Source organism: Carassius gibelio, chromosome B22 (genome assembly GCF_023724105.1).
Source record: "Carassius gibelio isolate Cgi1373 ecotype wild population from Czech Republic chromosome B22, carGib1.2-hapl.c, whole genome shotgun sequence".
In the NCBI taxonomy this organism is placed as follows: Eukaryota; Metazoa; Chordata; class Actinopteri; order Cypriniformes; family Cyprinidae; genus Carassius; species Carassius gibelio.
In genome coordinates, this window is record NC_068417.1 from 15538663 (window position 1) to 15559348 (window position 20686).

General features: G+C 36.2%; 1 protein-coding gene across 1 annotated transcript; it reads right to left on the minus strand.

Annotated features, from left to right (window-relative positions):
- Nucleotides 1-1754: 1754 nt before the first annotated feature.
- LOC127987207 (uncharacterized) lies at nucleotides 1755-13139 on the minus strand. Its single transcript, XM_052589477.1, has 6 exons — nucleotides 12798-13139; nucleotides 11709-12029; nucleotides 10675-11001; nucleotides 10333-10446; nucleotides 10166-10206; nucleotides 1755-2637 (listed from the first exon to the last, which is right to left on the minus strand). The coding sequence occupies exons 1-6, from the start codon at nucleotides 12853-12855 to the stop codon at nucleotides 2482-2484; spliced, it is 1017 nt and encodes a 338-aa protein (XP_052445437.1). The 5' UTR covers nucleotides 12856-13139; the 3' UTR covers nucleotides 1755-2481.
- Between the last annotated feature and the right edge of the window lie 7547 nt (nucleotides 13140-20686).

Sequence of the window (20686 nt, forward strand, 5' to 3'; positions counted from 1 at the left end):
CAGCCCCTCACGGCGACTGACGCGCACAAATAAAAGCCAAAACATAAAATATGTCCCAGGCCTGGTCCTCTCTGGTCCTTCACTATAGTCGCTCCAGTTTTATATCCTTCCATCTCCTACGTGGGACTCGATACCAGCGGTGGGGCGCAGGTGCAGCTCATCTCCAATCACTACACCTGGCCTCACTCCTCGTTCCCACGCCTCTCGGCCCCGCCCCACTCGCCACAGATATTTACAGTGTAACCCAAAAAGTATTAAAAAAAAACCTGTACAAAGTTTACAAAACTTTTGGCTATGTCAATAATTTGACCCAAAAATCAAGCAAGAAACTTCACCGACTCACTCTACGAGCTCCTTTTATCAGACTGAGAGAAACACTTAAAAAGTATAAGCACCTCCCACTAGGACTAAGCCATTAAATAATTGATTGTAACAAATAAGTTCAAGAAAGACAAAACAATTAAATACACTTTTTAAAGTTTATTTTTAGTATAAAGTGAGCTTATGCTTGACTTGTCTGTTTGCTGTCAAATTACAAGTTACTGATTTTTATAAATTAAAAAAGAACAATAGCTTGTATATTGTTAATAATAATAATAAAAACACTTAATCAACTTATGTTCACTTAACTATCCACACATTAGGTTGGATAGTTGGTTCATCTTTCTGTTTTGAAACTGTAGAAAAATATCATCTTACAAAGACATTATATGGAGATATATATATATATATATATATATAATACAATGTATTATTGTAGCCTACATGGCAGTTCAAAGTTTCAGTTCCTGAGTTTCAGAGTCTTGTTTAAGCACACAATTGTGAGATTTCATTGATCAATTCCTTGTAGAATCTGAACTTTCTGCCTTTTTTAACAATAAAGCTTTGCGAACTAAATCACTAAAAACACAAAGTTTCAGTGAAATGTTTCTCAGTGATCTCTCTGAAAACATCAGTTTGAAGTAATGTTGAAGTGTTGTTTAAGTAGTGTGTAAATAGTTTTATCAGTATGCCAAAGTGAAATAACTTAATTAGGGATGCATGATCATGATTTTTTCATGGTTTCCGAATTTTTACAAGCAAACTTGCTGATTCCGATACCAATACCGATTTCCGATTTTTTTTTATCTTTAAGCAACAAACAAGAAAGAAAGAAAGTTTGAATAAACAAGATGTTTATTTGGTATTTAATAGGCCAAACTGGCTTTTGGCTATTGAAAACTAACTGCAACCATCTGAAATTAACGGCAGTTACTGCAGAGTAAGCCTACGTTCAATACAAAAACAGATGGTACAGACATCAGAATTTAGCTTTTGTATTTGAATTAGGTTGAAACTACAGAGAACTGGCCTTAAATTAAAAGATTAACTGTCTGTAACCATGTGAAATTAAAGGCAATAACTGCATAGTTCTACAGTCCAAACAACACAATCAACACACATTCAACAAGATGTTTCTTAATCAGCGTTCAGTATTTGTTTTAGTTTTTAAATTCGCTTTTACATTTTTAAAAAAAGGTCTTTACCAGTGAGACTAAATAAAAGTATGTTATATAAATACATTATTCCAAAATGTTAAGATCAAATAATGTTGGTGAGAATAAAACAAAGATTCAAAGTGTTTCATTCATCAAATAAAAAAATTAGGATAATGATTCACATCTAGATTTTTAACTTGAGCCAATGAAAAATAAATAACTACTATCTCAAGTAATATAGATGTGAATCATTACCCTAAAAAAGTTTAATAGGATGAATGAAACACTTTTTTTCAGTGTGTTACAGCAAGTGATTTATAAATCAAATTAAGTCAATGTAATTTCAAGGTAAAATAAAAATAATCATCCTATACAGAACTGAGGTTTACTTCTGACTTTTCAAACGTGTATGCAAGTTATACTTTACAAAAAAAAAAAAAGAAAAACACATTTCAGTTTTGTCAGTTTAGTCCATTTCGTTTCTCATCCAACACGTGAGAAGTTGATCTGAACATCTCATCACGGTCTAGTCGTGTTCAGGGCACGGACCGGTACAGTATACCCTCGTGCAGCTTCAGTGCGTGCAGAAGAGGGGCTCTTATTTGAGCTGCAGTACACAAGCTGCTGTTCACTTCCTGCCATCTGTGCCTCAGACATGAAGTTCTGCACTTCCAGTACTGATCGGCTGCCTGTGTCCTACGCACAGATTTCGAAATACTTCCATAATGACATAGCGAACGATTACAATGTAGTAGGTGCACGTGGGACCACTTCCGGAAAAACTGGCCGAAAAAAGACCAAAAACCGTCCGACTGCCAATCACGTTTTTTAAGCAAAAACCTGCCGGTTCCGATTTATGGCTGGTCAACCGGTGCATCCCTAATATTAATGACACTGACACCTTGATATTGTGACAGTTTCTGTGAACAATGAGAATTTCTGCTGATGCTCTTCTCTAATGTCCCATCTTCTCTTAATTTTCCCTTTCAATAAAAGAATAATGTTACAGTTGTGACTGATCAGCAGCCTCAGTGTCACCAGCAGCCTCCGTCTCACCGGCAGCCTCCGTCTCACCAGCAGCCTCCGTCTCACGAGATGTCCCAGTAGAAGACCTCTGCATTAGAGTTTCAATCTGTTCAGGGGCTTGAGCATCATCTCTCTGTAAGAAACAGATTCACAGAAGGTAAAATAAACAAACAGGATTGATAATTTAATTACACAAACATACAATACTACAAACTAGATATAAAGTTGTTATTTTAGTTTTTATGTTGTTAGTTTTTTAGTTTATTGAGGAGTTTCTGAGAATATTTACTGTGAATGTGCAAGATTTCAGATTCATTAGTTACTAAATAACTAAAATATCAAGTTTGTGTGTTTATGATTATGATAATAAATTAAAATAAGAAATGTAAGTTCACAATATCAAGCAATATAAGGATCTGTTTTGTCCAACTTAATAATAACCAGGGCTTGAAAACGAAAAAAAAAATTCAATTGGTTCACTCCGAGCAGAATCGATATTTTAACGGTTCTGTTCTGCGTTCCTCTATTATTACCGTTCCGAAACCGGTTCGGGAGGAAAGGGTTAATAGCGTTATTTTTAAAAAACAATATTATTTGCCTATAATTTGCCTAATAATAATAATTTAATAATAATAATAATAATAATAATAATAAAGTATAGCGTTTTCCTTACTCAAAAAAAGGAACAAATACAGATCTAACAGCTTGCACCAGATTTTGTCCAAATGTAAGCTAGGCCTACTTATTTTTTTTATTTTTATTTTTATATCTATCAACACTTTAAAAGTATTTTTAAGATGTTTAAAAATGTTTGCTGCATTGTTAAAAAAACACTTGTATAAGATTGCGTTTGTGAAAAAAAAAAAAAAAAAAACGTAAGTCGCGGCTCACATTTTATTAGCCCTATTACTTTCCGAAATAATGAAGGCTAAAATGCCTGTAGTCTAAAGCAAAATGTTTAAAAACATAATAAAAACATTTATTAGTTTCTCTTCAAATCAAATCCTCTAAAGTTTAGGCTATAAAAACCTCAATCCAAAAACAAATTAATGTAAGAAGCTGAAGCCTACCTCTCTCATTCGACACGAATCCAAATTTTTCTATGTTCCCGACCTATCTGGATGCTAAAATGTTATTTTATATAAAGAATATAGAATAATAGTAAATGTACAATAAGTAACGCTGTATATGCGTCCGACAGTCGGACTCCAAATTTCATTCAATAATTTTTTTGAGGTTAATAGCAAATGAAAACTGTTCAGCTTCTGGGGAATTTGTGAAGCTCTGCTAGACTATTTTAGTTCCCCTCACTCCACAACAAAATAATTTCAATTAACAGTATTTAGAAAAGAACAACAATTACAAAAATAAGAAGCTATAGCAATATTAACGACAAACCAAAACTAATTAATTTAGACTAAAACGAAACTGAAACCAACGTTGGGTTTCTCATTCGACACAAAATCCAAGTTTCCGTATTCGCCATGTATTTGAATAACAAATGATTATAAAAAAATAGCCTAATATTTGTAAACATTTTGTGTCTGCATTATGTCTATTTCTGAATGAAATATTTTTTTTTCTCTAAAAAACTTTTAGAGCTTTTGTCATCGTTAAATCTTTCTCAGACGTTTCCGTATGTCGAAATTGGTTAGTGCATCTATCTATGCATGATAATGTCCAATGACTCTGGCGAGCGGAGCTTCTCAAAGTTGGGAATAATTAAAAGGAGAGCTGGGGTCCTCAGTTGGGCAGGAAAGGCTAAGCATGCTGGTGCTTGAGTGTAGAGACCTGCGTGGGATGGATTTTTCCGTCCCGTTCCCGCAAGAATTTATCCCGCTCCCGCAAAAATATGTTATTTTCTCCCGCTCCCACCCGCGAACGATCAAGTTTCGTCCCGCTACCGCCTATTTAAAAAAGAAACAAATGTTTTGTTTTATTTGTGTTTAATTAAATGGATGAAAGGAACGAACAAGGAACTTAGAACATAGAAATACAGTACACAAGTAAGAAATGTAGGCCTAAATAAAAAATATACCTATTAGGCTATAGCAGTGGTTCCCAAACTTTGAACAGGCATGTACCCCCTGAGACATTCTAGATCTTCCGGAGTACCCCCAACACCACCAATTGTTAACAACAAGTTTTTTAATTTTTTATTAATATTTATTTTTATCAATTTTGTCGAGAATAGTGAATAGAATCATAAACAAATTATACAAATCTCATCAAAAGTCAACATATGATACAAATGTGCAGAATATAATGATTTAAAAAAAATATGCACCCAATCTCACACACAATAGGCCTACAACACATGTCCAACATCTCATTTAAGTTATTGTTAACTTTTCACATACTGATAAGTATTGCTTTTCACATTTGATAACATTCTATATTTTCTTAACTTTTCTGCTGTAAAATAATAATAAAAATGAGAACACATTAACAATAGTAAACTAAATAGTAAACAGTAAATTAAATTGTAGTAAACCACACAGAATAGGCCTACCACCTCTCCATCCACATCACCAGTTTAATGTGAGGGATGTGCCTGGATGTTCTTACACAATGCAGCGATGTTAGGCCGAATTGGGGACAGTTTCAGTCTTAGATCGTTTTCCACAAACAGTCTGTACCTATACTTGGTCTTAAGGCAGACCAAAGCTGAGAATCCAGTCTCGCATAAATATGTTGTAGCAAAAGGCATCAACGTCTTAATCGCTCGGTTTGCCAGGTCCGGATACTCTGCCCGCAAACTAATCCAGAAGTCTGTCAGTGTCTTCTGACCGAACTCGATTCTGACCGACCCGTTCGTGGATATTTCAATGAGGCTCTCTCTCTCTAGCATAGGAAGCTGGCATGTGCTGGGTGACGAAAAAGGATTACGAATCCATGTGTCGTGGTCTTCTGTTTCGGGGAAGTATTTGCGTAATTGCGCTGCCAAGTCGCCAAGGTGTTTCCGTATGTCACATCTGACACTGTCGGCAAGCCGTAGCTCGTTTTCACACAGGAAATCCTGCAGTGACGGGAATGCGCCAATGTCGTTGTCTTTGACACAGTCAGAACAGAAGTTCAGCTTTTTAATCGTGGCCTCTACCTTGTCTCGCACATTGAATATTGTCACAGAGCGACCTTGCAGCCCGAGATTGAGCTCATTTAGACGGCCAAAGATATCTCCCAAATAGGCCAGTCTTGTGAGCCACTCATCATCATGCAACCTATCTGACAAGCGAAAAGGATTGTCGATGAAAAACAGTTTCAGCTCGTCTTTCAGTTCAAAAAAGCGTGCCAAAACTTTCCCTCTGGATAACCATCGCACTTCAGTGTGGAGCAAAAGCGCGCTTCAAATGGTCACTGCCCATCTCACTGCATAAGGTGGAAAAAATGCGCGAGTTTAGGGGTCTTGATTTGACGAAGTTAACCATCTTTACTGTGTCGTCCAACACCTGTGCCAGGCTGTCTGACATTCCTTTGGCGGCAAGCGCTTCCCTATGTATGCTACAGTGGACCCAAGTGGCATCTGGAGCCACTGCTTGTACACGGGTGACCACTCCGCTGTGCCTCCCCGTCATTGCTTTGGCACCATCTGTGCATATTCCAACACATTTAGTCCAGGTTATTCCGTGTGATCGTATGAAACTGTCTATGAGTCCAAAAATGTCCTGCCCCGTTGTCCTCATCGGTAACGATTTGCAAAAGAGGATGTCCTCATGGATTGACCCTCCATATATGTACCTGACGTACACCAACAACTGAGCCAGGCCTGCTACATCTGTTGACTCATCTAGCTGTAATGCATAGAATTCACTGGCATGTATGCGACATAGTAACTGTCTCAAAACGTCTGCTGACATGTCACTGATCCGTCGGGACACGGTATTGTCCGATGAAGGCATTTTCTGCAAAGTATGTTTAGCCTTTTCCCCCAACATTTTCTCAGCCATGTCCATGGCAGCAGGGACAATCAGCTCCTCCACAATATTATGAGGCTTGCCTGCCTTAGCCACTCTGTAACTGACCATGTATAAGACGCTTCTACTCCTGCCTTATTTACAGCATCTGGCGCGATCAGACATTTCTTGTTGTTAGAAAGCAGTCTCAATTGTCGCACAAAAAACTCCCGTGGCTTATTTTTCAAATTGCCATGTTTCGTTTCTAAATGTCTTTTTAAGAGTGAAGGCTTCAACGAGTTATTAGACAGGACCTGCGCACATATGACACACTGTGGCTGAGGGAAATTTGAATTGCCTGTGTATGTAAAGCCCAGAGTTATATAATCTTCGTTATATCTTCTTTTCTTTGAGTGTGCCTCCCTACCATCGCCTTGTTGTCTTGATGGAAGAGTCTGTGTCTCCCCGTCTCCATCACTGTCCATGTTAATGGTTTGGCTAGCATCAGGCCTTTCGTCAGAGTTAGGATTAGCTATGATAGTGTCTTGACCTGAAAAGCTTGTCCCGACAGCAGGTGACTCCTGTGAAGTTTCTGTTGTCGTTCTGGGTATGGCCTGAACCCGTTTCAACCATTTATCCATCGATTGAAATTGTTTTTTTGTTTTGTCAAATAGACGTAACTGGGATGATTTCTGACAGGATTTTTTTTTTATTTGCGCGCCGCGCGACAAATAATATTTGTCGTCATAGCAACGTTTATTATGATCCCTTAGTGAGTTGCTACAGGTACACATCCAGACTGAGAGTGCATTGGCTGAAATGTCTGTATGTATTTTAATTATTGTATTTGCTTTTTTCTTACTGTTTGTTGTTTGTTTGTTTTGATTGTTTTTATCTGTCCTGTTTGGCAAATAAACTTAATTGAATATGACGCAGAGCTGTAATCAGCAAAAAAGAAAAAAAAAAAAAAATACCGTGGCGCCATCTATGATTATAAGGGCTGTAGGCTAGGCCTATATGAAATGAAAACGAAATCGCGACACTCGGGGAGAAAAATGCGTTCATCAGAAAATGCGTTTAATATATTGAAACGTCTGTTTATATAGCTACCATACTCACTTAATAAAGCAGCGTTTTATATTTAATATGAGAAGAGGTTGCGTTATGGTCCGTATTTGACACAAAAAAATCTTTAACTTTTAGGTGGTAAAATATGTTTTAGTAGTAATTCTATGAATTACACTGGCAAACCTAAAGTAATATACCCACCGGATGAAGAAGGGTTGGCTCTCCGCAGAACATAATATATTCATTTTATTTTATTTTTCGTGTTCGCAGTTATGAGGAACAAACAATGCTACGGACGTGAGCACACTGAAAGAGGCACTACACAACTGCTTTAAAACTTTCACAGAGATCTCACACATAAAACACCAAATATAAAAAATTGGAATATCAAGCAAAATAATATTCGATGATTGAACTAAAAAATCGTAGCTCTCACCGGTAATTAATACGCTCCTACATTAAATTTCTCTGTAGCCTATATGCTACTTTAGCCTACTATGCGTTGTAGCCCAGTCTTTAAAAAAACGATTTAATTTCATATTCATGTTTAAATAAAATTATATATATTTATTTTATTTTATATGAAAGGTAAAAGCATGATAATCCCGAAAATATCGAAAGACAAATGGAGTGGGCAGACATGATTTTGACCACTTCATTGAGTTTGTTTTTGTAGAAAACCTTTCTTTAAAGTGAATTTCGTTTTGTATTAATTTTGTCTTAACAAATAACAAGAAAATATAGCAGGCAATAAATCAGGACACAGAGTCGCCAGCGCGTGAACTGGAGATCGTCTCTTGAACCGAAACTCAGCGTATAAGCTACTTGCCATACAGACCTTAGAGATATACATAAAGAAAGCATGAAATGTGTACTTAAACATGTTTAACAAAAGAATTCAAAACGAAAGAAAACAGACTGCTTTCTGCTTAGGCTAATCATATTTATCTCTGGCGTGCTCACTGCTGCGAAGATCGCGAGTCAGCATAGTCAACTTCATCTTTTACACAGAAAACACTTGTCTATTAATAAACAATTGAAATGTCTCCTTGATATATTTGACATATTAATAATCTATCATTACTTTTCCCAGTTCTTTGTGGCAGCTTATGCGTTATTGGCAGCGCCACCCTTATGAACGCGTCCCCACCGCTCAATAGTTAATATTGTTTGGTGTTCAGTTTATACAGGTTTTCTAATTGTTATTTAATATATAAATATAATTATTATTTTTTTTATTATTATCAAAATCTTTTTTTTTTTTTTCTCGACACCTCTTTAACTTGGCACGAAATTCTGTCAGTGAAGTCCCGCATACTATTTGTTTAAATCAATAGCTACGTAATCACCATTACAAAAATTGTACTTTTTTTTACATTTTGAATCTTGAAAATATATATATATATGGCTAGTCCGACCTGCCAATCCTTTTTGTTACGGCAAACCAAAATATTTTTAAGGATCGCCTAAGAAGTTACCACCGTGGGACAGAGAAAACGTTTGAAAAGGCATGACTTAGATATTCTTTCTCGTACCCCCTGAAATCAGTCCACGTACCCCTCGGGGTACGCGTACCCCAGTTTGACAACCGTGGGGCTATAGTATAGCCTAATGAATTATATAATAATAATAAACCTGGATTTATTTCATGTTCAAAGGAAAATTAGCCTATACTGCTTAAGAATGCCTTCTTTTCCTCAAACATTTAACAAACAAAAAAAATAGACCAATTTTAAATATTTAGCAAAATAAATAGATAATTAAAAATAAACGGAATAAAAAAAAAATTTTAGACTACGACTACTAATATAGTCCGTGCAGGAATAGCATGTCGTTCATTGATGAGGGCTTCAGATTAACCTGTCTCTGCCCACTTATGTGACTGCAATTACTGAAAGCCCTCTCCAATGGTGCGCTGGGAGATGGAATGCAAAGTAGCCTACATGGCGTGTTACTTTGCTTAATCTCGGAAACTCTTGACATCGCCTTTTCCATCACTGGATCTCTCGCTATTTCGGAATGGAATTACACGTCGCTGTCCATGGTTTCATCAGCATCCTCCCATTCCGCAAAATCTATTTTATTTTAGTCTATTATAAATAAAGGTTTATCTGTTTTTAGTAATTTTACTTTGCTAGATATTTCCACTTTGCGGGAGTCCCGCAAATAACTTTATTTTCCCGCAACCCATACACAATAATATCTTGCCGCCTGCGTCTGCATTCACCAATCAAATATTGTTCCGCGATGCACTCGGTTGCGTCAAATGCACATGCACCAACGCCTAGAAAAAATAGGCCCTTTTTGCGCTGCGTCATCAGGCCCAATTTGGTCTTAATCCAGCCCTGAAGGCGGTGCATTGCCATTGAGACTTGACTGAGTTCACAGCTGAATGGACATTTCACTAGCTGGCTTCAGCTTCACATTTGCGTATGCTGTACTGCTGGAATTCGTGATTAGTTGACAGCAAATTTCAAATATTAAACAGAACGATAAAATAACGTTATTAACCGGTTAATGTCCATTTCAAATTTTCGATTCTGTTCGGAACTAAAAAAAATCTGGTTCTGTTCCTGTCAAAATATCGTTTCCGGTTTTCGTTTACGTTCTTTAAACCGGTTCAGAGCCCTGATAACTGAAAGTGAATGACACCAGAAACACCAGAACAGAATAAATGTACAGTTGCAGATAAAATCTTACCTGTTCACGGCGCTCCTGTCTCTCGCGCTGCCTCCTGATGACTGTATGAACAACAATAAACTTAATTAAACACTGCTGACTTTGCTGTACAAAGACAAAATATGTACATTTTCATACAACAATCTTCATATTTCCTTCTTGTTAAATCAACTGAATATAATACTCACATTGCATTATTGCTTGGTGCTTGTAGTAAACCACAGCAGCAACGAGCAGAAGAAGAAGAACAACAACAACAACAGCAACAACTGCAGCTGAAGACGATCCTGAATCTGAAACATCTTTGACAGACAGAAAGATAGACAGATTTGACTGATTTGATCAAAATCTTTGACTGATATTTACACTTTCTGTCCCTGGATCATCAGTGTTGCTTGATTTTAACTGATAAATAAACCTGGCGTTGTTTTTAAAGATCAATCCACTTTCTCATTTAGTGGACCTAAAAATATTGAACTGTAATCTAAAATAACAAGCAAACATGCACTGAATGACGAGATGATACTCACCAGAGACAGTAACAGTGAAGCTCCTCATGATGGTGAATCTGCTGCTGATGATCTGTAGTTTATATTCTCCAGAGTCTGTGGTTCTGGTGTCTGTGATGGTCAGAGATCCAGTCTGATTCAGCTTCAGTCTGTCTCTGAATCTCTCTTTACACTCATCATCTGAACAGATCTTACTCTGATCTCCAGTGATTTCAGCGATGAGCGAGTCATTAAAATTCCATCTCATCACATCAGTTGGTTTTTCTATTACACGAGTGTCTAAAGTGACAGATTCTCCCTCCTCCACTGACTTTCTCTTCATTTTATCTCGTTCAGCAGCAGAAACACCTGAAACACAAACCAACAGCTGCTGGAGGATCAACGACAAACAAAAGAATGAAAGTGATGGGGGGTGGGAACACACAACATTGCGGTTGCATTTTCCATGAATTTCAGACTGAAAATCCTTTATCCATTTTTGCTCATCACAGACTTATTTTTCATCAAATCTTCAATTAAACGGACCGTAACAGAAGATAAGAGTCTCATGAGAAACTGTCAAGTGCAGCTCATGAACTAAAAGAAACGCTCACTAAATGTTTGTTTTTATAATAGATGCACTTTCATTGCTTTAACATTTCTATTAACAACAATCTTTTAGCATTGAAGATCATCAGTCACCAATCACAGAAATGACTGCTAAGAGTCAAAGGTATTAAAATGAGCAACTGTCACTACTCTAAAGACTTTGTTCACAGATGACCTTATAACAGTGATAGCTAAAGCAATGCTACCTTTAATGAAATAAAAGAGAAATGATGTTGAGCAGAAAGACTTCTCAGCTTTGTGTTTGTGGCAGTTTTTTTTTTTTTTTTTTACTCTGAATGCAATAGTCAAGCTTGGCAAAGGCTATTCTTTGATATCTGTTAGCATCTATCACCATTTGTACTAAAATATTTTAGTATTGCAGTTTAAACTTGATACAAAAACACAACACACTAAACTGATGTGATTTAAACATAGATAACTTGGCTTAAAAAATGTTAACAACTCACCATCTACAGTAACACTAAAGATATTGTCAGTGTTGAGGGTGGTGTTCTTCAGATTATAAAGTCCAGAGTCTGTGTTTGTGATGTTTGTGATGGTCAGAGATCCAGTCTGATGATCCAGCTTCAGTCTGTCTCCGAATCTCTCTTTACACTCAACATCTTCACAGAGCTCATGTTTATCTCCATTAATTATAGCTAGGCGATCTTCTCCAAAAATCCATATCATTCTGTCTCTTTGGTTCATTTCAACACCAGTGTGTAACGTCACTGTATCTCCCTCCATCACTGACACTGACGCTCTGTCTGGATCAACAGCAGACGCACCTGAAGAAGAAACAAACAGTTCATTGCAAATCAACATAAGGAGAATTGTAGTGGCTGATTACATCTTAAATTAGTAGCTTGACCATAGTTTTTTTTTAACGCCATTAATCTAAGTATGTATGTTTGTAACTTGACATTACAGTTTCAAAGTTTGAGAGAAGATAAAAGAGGAGCACTCTTTTACACAAGCTGTTACCTGGTCTTGCTGTATGTCTCATCCAAACAAACAGCAGAAGAACATCAATTCACACTTTCACTCTCATAGATGATCTTCTGCACCGTAATTAATATAATAAAACCCTAATCCTGATTCATGTCACACTGTCTATATCTGTATTTAATTATCCAAGCAGTGATTAGAGCAAAGTTAACTTGCATGCTTTACTCTAATCATAAAATAATAAACAACCAATTTAAAGGGTTTTAAATAACTTACTGGTATTTTCTTCCTAATAAAAATTGTTTTTATTTTAAACTTACAGAATGAATGTCCCCAGGTTTAAGATATATGTCTTTGCATGCTATGTATATTAGATAAGTTCATGTTAACAGTAGGACTATGGCTAATTTTAGAGCTATCCGAAATAATATTTATGTTTAGATTCATATTAGATGTCAAAAATATTGTAATTTATATTTATTATATTTTAATTAAGACATTGATCTGTGATGACGCCATGAACTATGATAGTGATAAGAATTACAAAATGATAGGTTTCACCTAAGAATTTAAGAGACAAATAAATAAAATAACAAATAAAGTCTTACCATACACGAAGAACAGGCATACACATCCTAACATCAGGGAAAAAGTGAATATATTCATCACTTTTCCGTTGAAAAAGAAGGCAGATTTTACAGAAATCAAAAAAAAAAAAAAAAAAAAAAAAAAAAAATTCAGCTTCAAGTGCTGTGTCCAAGCCTTCGTTCGTGTTTTGCCAATTTGGTCTTCGACATTATGAGACTGTTTGGTGGTTCTTGGTGAGGACTATATGATACTTATGAACCGATGCGTCGAGTCGGAGCTACCGCGAACAAGCCAGCCACATTTTGCCATAGATATATATTTATGATTCAATATCAAAAAACACTTCTTCTTCTTCGTCTTCGTCTTCGTCTTCGTCTTCTTCTTCTTCTTCTTCTTCTTCTTCTTCTTCTTCTTCTTCTTCAACGGCGGTTGGCATCCAGCATAATTGGTGCATTACCGCCCCCATCTGCTCCGGAGTCTGGATCATTCAACAGGTTCACAAACTAATTCACCCCATTCTTCTTCTTCTTCTGTTTTATGGCAGTTTACAAACAGTGTATTACCGCCATCTGCTGGACTGAGGTGCAGTTCTTTTTGGGTTTTTAAAGAAACTGAATAAAGCAAAAAAATAATAATAATAATAATTCTAAATCCTACATGCTAACTGAGTATCTTTGATGAATGCTACTATAGAGCTATTTATGCTTCCTGACCTGGGCTCTGCCAGTAATGTTTCCAAGGAGAATACTTTCTTAGCTGTATTAACTGCCCTTTTCAGTATTTCTCTTTCCCTATTAAACCTTCTACATCTTAAAAGGACATGCTCCACATCTTCTCTCTCTCCACAAACCTCACAATTCCCAGATGTATGTTTCTTTATGATAAATAAATTGCTATTTAAACCAGTGTGTCCTATTCGTAATCTGTTAAACCAAACCTCTATTTGTGTCACTGGTCCTTTTCCTTGATATTTCTTGATGTAATTTATATAAATGTCTACCCCTCCTCTCCTGATCCCACTCAGACTGCCACATTGCATTCACTTTTTGTTTGATAATTACCTTTATCTCGGACTTACTAAGTGGAACATTTATTTGAATTTCCTCTTCTTTTGTTGCCTCTTTTGCAAGTTTGTCAGCTTGTTCATTCCCTTCTATACCTTTGTGTGCGGGGACCCATACAAACTGCACTATTGTTCCCTGTTGATTCATTGTAAACATGATTTGATTGATTTCATTCAGGAGGTCCTGTCTACACCCTGATTCACCATTCTGAATAGATGTTAATGATGACATAGAATCAGAGCAGATAACAGCTTTAGGGAGCCTAGCCTCTTCTAGCCATTGCAATGCAATAATAATGGCTACCATCTCCGCAGTATAGATAGATAAATGATCAGTAGTTCGCTTTTTGATATATATCTCTGATTCAGGAATATACACCCCAATTCCAGTCTTACCCTCAGAATCCTTTGATGCGTCTGTATATATTTTTGCAGTATTGTAACACATATTCTCAATATACTGCCCTACCATATCTTTTGTTTCTATGATTACCCTGGGAGTACAAAACAACCAAGGTGGGGTTATTGCCAGAGGCAAGGTCTTGCTACAATGTATATCCTCTATCTTTAACTGATTTGCTAATCTGTTGGCATCCCACCCAAAGCTACATATCTGCGATCTCCCATATTCCCAACACTCACTTAGGACTTCCTTAGTAGGGTGTGATGCATTATGTCCTTTTAAATTGATCCAATAAGCCATACACAATTTCAGGCGCCGGAGGTTAAATGGCATTTCTTCTGTCTCTACTTGTAGCGCTGGTACAGGAGATGTTCTAAACGCCCCACTACATACTCTTAGACTTTTAGCCTGCATTCTGTCCAGTTCTTTGATTTGTGTCTTTGATGCAGATTGGTACACAATACATCCATAATCAAATACTGATCTAATCAAAGCAATATAAATTCTTTTAAGGGATGTTCCTGAAGCTCCCCATTTGTGCCCTGTTAAACATTTCAATACATTATTTCCCTTTTTGCATTTTTCCAAAAATTTTTGGATATGTTCCTTAAACGTTAATTTTACATCAAGCCACACTCCCAGGTACCTAATAGTATGAACTTGCTTTAATTGTTGTCCATATAGCTTTAGTTCTACAGTAGGGTTATTTCTTTTCTTTGAAAAACAGATAACTTGTGTCTTTTCCACTGATAAATGAAAACCCCATTGAAATGCCCATTTTTCAACCTTGTTAATAGCTAGTTGCATCTTAGCTGTAATGTTTTCTATATTATGCCCTCTTACCCACAAAGCTCCATCATCATCATATAATGCTCTGTTTATTCTCATATCTTCTATTGACTCAAATATGTCATTAATCATTAGGTTGAAAAACACTGGACTACACACACTGCCCTGAGGTGTCCCATTTTCTATAGAATATGTCTTGGAAACATTAACCCCAACTCTGACTTCAATTGTTCTGTCTTTTAAAATGTCGCTAATCCAATTGAACATCTTCCCACCTATGTTCATCCTATTCAGCTTGATCAATAATCCCTCCTTCCATAGCATATCATATGCTTTTTCTATATCAAACAAAGTAGCCAGAACTACTTCTTTATTATTTTGTGCTTTCCTTATCAGATTCTCCAAACAAACTACAGGGTCCATTGTTGTTCGACCACTGCGCAACCAGCTCTGATGTTTAGAGAGTAGATCTTTCTTTTCAACCTCATACATTAACCTCCTAACCACCATTCTTTCCATTAGTCTACATAAATTCGACGTCAATGCAATTGGTCTATAGCTTTTAACTTCAGTTCTGTTCTTTCGAAAACAATAATTGCCTTTTCGTCCTCTTTCCAGTTTGGTTTATGTTTTTTTTTTCTTTCTGTTATGTTTGTACTCTCCATATCAAAAATCTATTAATACAATTGTGATTTTAGTAAGGGTTTGGCTTTGTGGTTCATTATGTTCAGTTTACTGTTAGAGGTAGTAACTATAGCAACCGCGGCGATCTTTGCCGTATGTTGTCAGAAACTACTGTGAAACGCTTAGTATAAACACTTAGGTAAGGGCGACAGTTAAGAGGTTTCTTGCAATGCTCTTAATGAAATCCCTTACCTCAGGGATTTTTTCTCCCTCAGGGAAACCCTCACTTAAGGAATTTCATGCAACCGGGCACAGTTCTTAAAGAAGACATCCCATACTATATCCATACCTCACATAAAACTATTTTACTGGAGCCTTTTAGAGATATAGGATAATATTACACTTTACAAGTCTTTTAAGATCCCATTTCTAACAAGTAGAAAAAAACAATGGTCAGGTCTTATAAGGGACATCGCATACTATATGCAAACTTCATATCAAACCATTGTACAACAGCATTTTTGAGATATGGGACATTATTACACTTTAAAGGGTTATAAAGATAATATTTCTAATAAATAGAAAAAAACAATGGTCAGTTCTTATCAAGGACGTCCCATACTATATACACAAAAAATCATTTTGCTGCAGCATTTTTGAGATATGGGTCCATATGGCGATTTAGAGGGCTATAAAGACCCCTATAGCGGAGTACAAAACTTTTTATCCACAGGAAGAAGGAGGCGGAAACCGGCCATCAATCAAATAAGGCTTTTAATAACAAAATAAACACAAAACACTGCGACAGCCCTTCACGGACGACTGTCGCTTACAAACAAAAACCAAACACAAACTAAAATCATGGCCTGGCCTGGCCCTCTCTCGTTGTTCACTGTCATCGCCCCCTCTTTTGTATCCTTCCATCTCCACCGCGGGACACGAGACCGGTGAGTGGAGCAGGCGTCGCTCATTTCCAGTCACTCAACTGGCCTCATTCCGTTCTCATGGCTCGCGGCCCCGCCCCACCCATCACAACCCTATTTCTAATAAGTAGAAAAAAAACAAAGGTTAGTTCATATAAGGGACATCCCAAACTATATGCAAACCTCATATCAAACCATTTTACTGCAGCATTTTTGAGATATGCGTCCATATCGCGATTTAGAGGGCTATAAAGTCAACATTTCTAATAAGTAGAAAAAAACAAAGGTCAGTTCTTATCAGGGATGTCACATACTATATGCACCCTTCATATGAAACCATTTTACTGCAGCATTTTTGAGATATGGGACAATACAATGATTTAGAGGGCGATAAAGACACCATTTCTAATAAGTAGAAAAAAAACAATAGTCAGTTCTTATCAGGGACATCCCATACTATATGCACACTTCATATGAAACCATTTTACAGCAGCATTTTTAATATATGGGACAATACAATGATTTAGAGGGCGATAAAGACACCATTTCTAATAAGTAGAAAAAAAACAATAGTCAGTTCTTATCAGGGACATCCCATACTATATGCACACTTCATATGAAACCATTTTACAGCAGCATTTTTAATATATGGGACAATACAATGATTTAGAGGGCGATAAAGACACCATTTCTAATAAGTAGAAAAAAACAATAGTCTGTTCCTATAAGGGATGTCCCATACTATATGCACACCTCATATCAAAACCTTTTACTGCAGCATTTTTGAGATATGGGTCCAAATGGTGATTTTGATGGCTATAAAGACACCATTTCTAATAAGTAGAAAAAAACAATGGTCAGTTCTTATAAAGCAAATGCCATACTATATGCACACCTCATATCAAAGCATCTTACTGCAGCATGTTTGAGATATGGGTCCATATGGCAATTTAGAGGGCTATAAAGACCCCATTTCTAATAAGTAGAAAAAAATAATAGTCAGTTCTCATCAGTGACGTCCCATACTATGAGCACATCTCATATCAAACCATTTTACTGCAGCTTTTTCCAGAAATGGGAAATTATTACCCTTTAATGGGCTGTGAAGATCCCATTTCTAATAAGTAGAAAAAAACAATGGTCAGATCTTATAAAGGACATACCATACTATATGCACAAATCATATCAAACCATTTTACTGCAGCATTTTTGAGATATGGGTCCATGTGGCAATTTAGAGGGCTATAAAAACAACATTTCTAATAAGTAGAAAAAAACAATAGTCAGTTCTTATCAGGGACGTCCCATACTATATGCACACCTCATATCAAACCATTTTACTGCAGCATTTTTGAGATATGGATCCAAATGTTGATTTGGAGGGCTATAAAGACATAATTTCTAATACGTAGAAAAAAGCAATGGTCAGTTCTTATGAAGGACATGCCATACTATATGCACACCCCATATCAAACCATTTTACTGCAGCATTTTTCAGATATGGGACAATACAATGATTTAGAGGGCTATAAAGACACCATTTCTAATAAGTAGAAAAAAACAATAGTCAGTTCTTATCAGGGACGTCCCATACTATATGCACACCTCATATCAAACCATTTTACTGCAGCATTTTCAAGATATGGGACATTATTACACTTTAAAGGGCTATAAAGATCCCATTTGTAATAAGTAGAAAAAAAGAATGATATGTTCCTATAAGGGATGTCCCATACTATATGCACACTTCATATCAAACCATTTTACTGCAGCATTTTCAAGATATGGGACATTATTACACTTTAAAGGGCTATAAAGATCCCATTTGTAATAAGTAGAATAAAAGAATGGTATGTTCCTATAAGGGATGTCCCATACTATATGCACACCTCATATCAAACCCTTTTACTGCAGCATTTTTGAGATATGGGTCCAAATGGTGATTTAGAGCGCTACAAAGACCCCATTTCTAATAAGTAGAAAAAAGCAATGGTCAGTTCTTATAAAGGACATGCCATACTATATGCACACCTCATATCAAACCATTTTACTGCAGCATTTTCGAGATATGGGACATTATTACACTTTGAAGGGCTATAAAGTTACCATTTCTAATAAGTAGAAAAAAAACAAAAGTCAGTTCTTATCAGGGACATCCCATACTATATGCACACCTCATATCAAACCATTTTACTGCAGCATTTTCAAGATATGGGACATTAATACACTTTAAAGGGCTATAAAGATCCCATTTGTAATAAGTAGAAAAATAGAATAGTCAGTTCTTATCAGGGATGTCCCATATTATGTGCACACATCATATCAAACCATTTTACTGCAGCATTTTTGAGATATGGGTCCAAATGGTGATTTGGAGGGCTATAAAGACATAATTTCTAATAAGTAGAAAAAAACAATGGTCAGTTCTTATAAAGGACATGCCATACTATATGCACACCTCATATCAAACCATTTTACTGCAGCATTTTCGAGATATGGGACATTATTCCACCTTAAATGGCTGTAAAGATCCCATTTCTAATAAGTAGAAAAAAACAATGATCTGTTCCTATAAGGGACGTCCCATACTATTTGCACACCTCATATCAAACCATTTTACTGCAGCATTTTTGAGATATGGGTCCAAATGTTTATTTGGAGCGCTACAAAGACCCCATTTCTAATAAGTAGAAAAAAACAATGGTCAGTTCTTATAAAGGACATGCCATACTATATGCACACCTCATATCAAACCATTTTACTGCAGCATTTTCAAGATATGGGACATTATTACACTTTAAAGGGCTATAAAGATCCCATTTTCTAATAAGTAGAAAAAACAATGGTCAGTTCTTATAAAGGACATGCCATACTATATGCACACCTCATATCAAACCATTTTACTGCAGCATTTTCGAGATATGGGACATTATTACACTTTAAAGGGCAATAAAGATCCCATTTCTAATAAGTAGAAAAAAACAAAAGTCAGTTCTTATCAGGGACATCGCATACTATATGCACACCTCTTATAAAACCATTTTACTGCAGCATTTTCAAGATATGGGACATTATTACACTTTAAAGGGCTATAAAGATCCCATTTGTAATAAGTAGAAAAAAACAAAAGTCAGTTCTTATCAGGGACATGCCATATTACATGCACACATCATATCAAACCATTTTACTGCAGCATTTTTGAGATATGGGTCCAAATAGTGATTTGGAGGGCTATAAAGACATAATTTCTAATAAGTAGAAAAAAACAATGGTCAGTTCTTATAAAGGACATGGCATACTATATGCACACCTCATATCAAACCATTTTACTGCAGCATTTTCGAGATATGGGACATTATTACACTTTAAATGGCTGTAAAGATCCCATTTCTAATAAGTAGAAAAAAACAAGAGTCAGTTCTTATCAGGGACATCCCATACTATATGCACACCTCATATCAAACCATTTTACTGCAGCATTTTCGAGATATGGGACATTATTACACTTTAAAGGGCTATAAAGATCCCATTTCTAATAAGTAGAACAAAACAATGGTCAATTCTTATAAAGGACATGCCATACTATATGCACACCTCATATCAAACCATTTTACTGCAGCATTTTTGAGATATGGGTCCAAATGGTGATTTGGAGGGCTATAAAGACATCATTTCTAATAAGTAGAAAAAAACAATGGTCAGTTCTTGTAAAGGACATCCCATTCTATATGCACACCTCATATCAAACCATTTTACTGCAGCATTTTCGAGATATGGGACATTATTACTTTAAAGGGCTGTAAAGATCCCATTTGTAATAAGTAGAAAAAAACAATAGTCAGTTCTTATCAGGGACATCCCATATTATATGCACACCTCATATCAAACCATTTTACTGCAGCATTTTCGAGATATGGGACATTATTACACTTTAAAGGGATATAAAGATCCCATTTGTAATAAGTAGAACAAAAGAATAGTCAGATCTTATCAGGGACGTCCCATACTATATGCACACATCATATCAAACCATTTTACTGCAGCATTTTTGAGATATGGGTCCAAATGGTGATTTGGAGGGCTATAAAAACGTCCAAAACGTCCAAA

What these genes read in the sequence shown, in the direction of transcription:
- LOC127987207 (XM_052589477.1), bottom strand. Translation starts at nt 12,855, where the DNA reads ATGAATATATTCACTTTTTCCCTGATGTTAGGATGTGTATGCCTGTTC. An exon ending in CTTCACTGTTACTGTCTCTG is followed by an intron (nt 10,447 to 10,674) that starts GTGAGTATCATC and finishes TGTCTGTCAAAG; the next exon opens with ATGTTTCAGATTCAGGATCG. An exon ending in GACAGGAGCGCCGTGAACAG is followed by an intron (nt 2,638 to 10,165) that starts GTAAGATTTTAT and finishes TGTTTCTTACAG; the next exon opens with AGAGATGATGCTCAAGCCCC.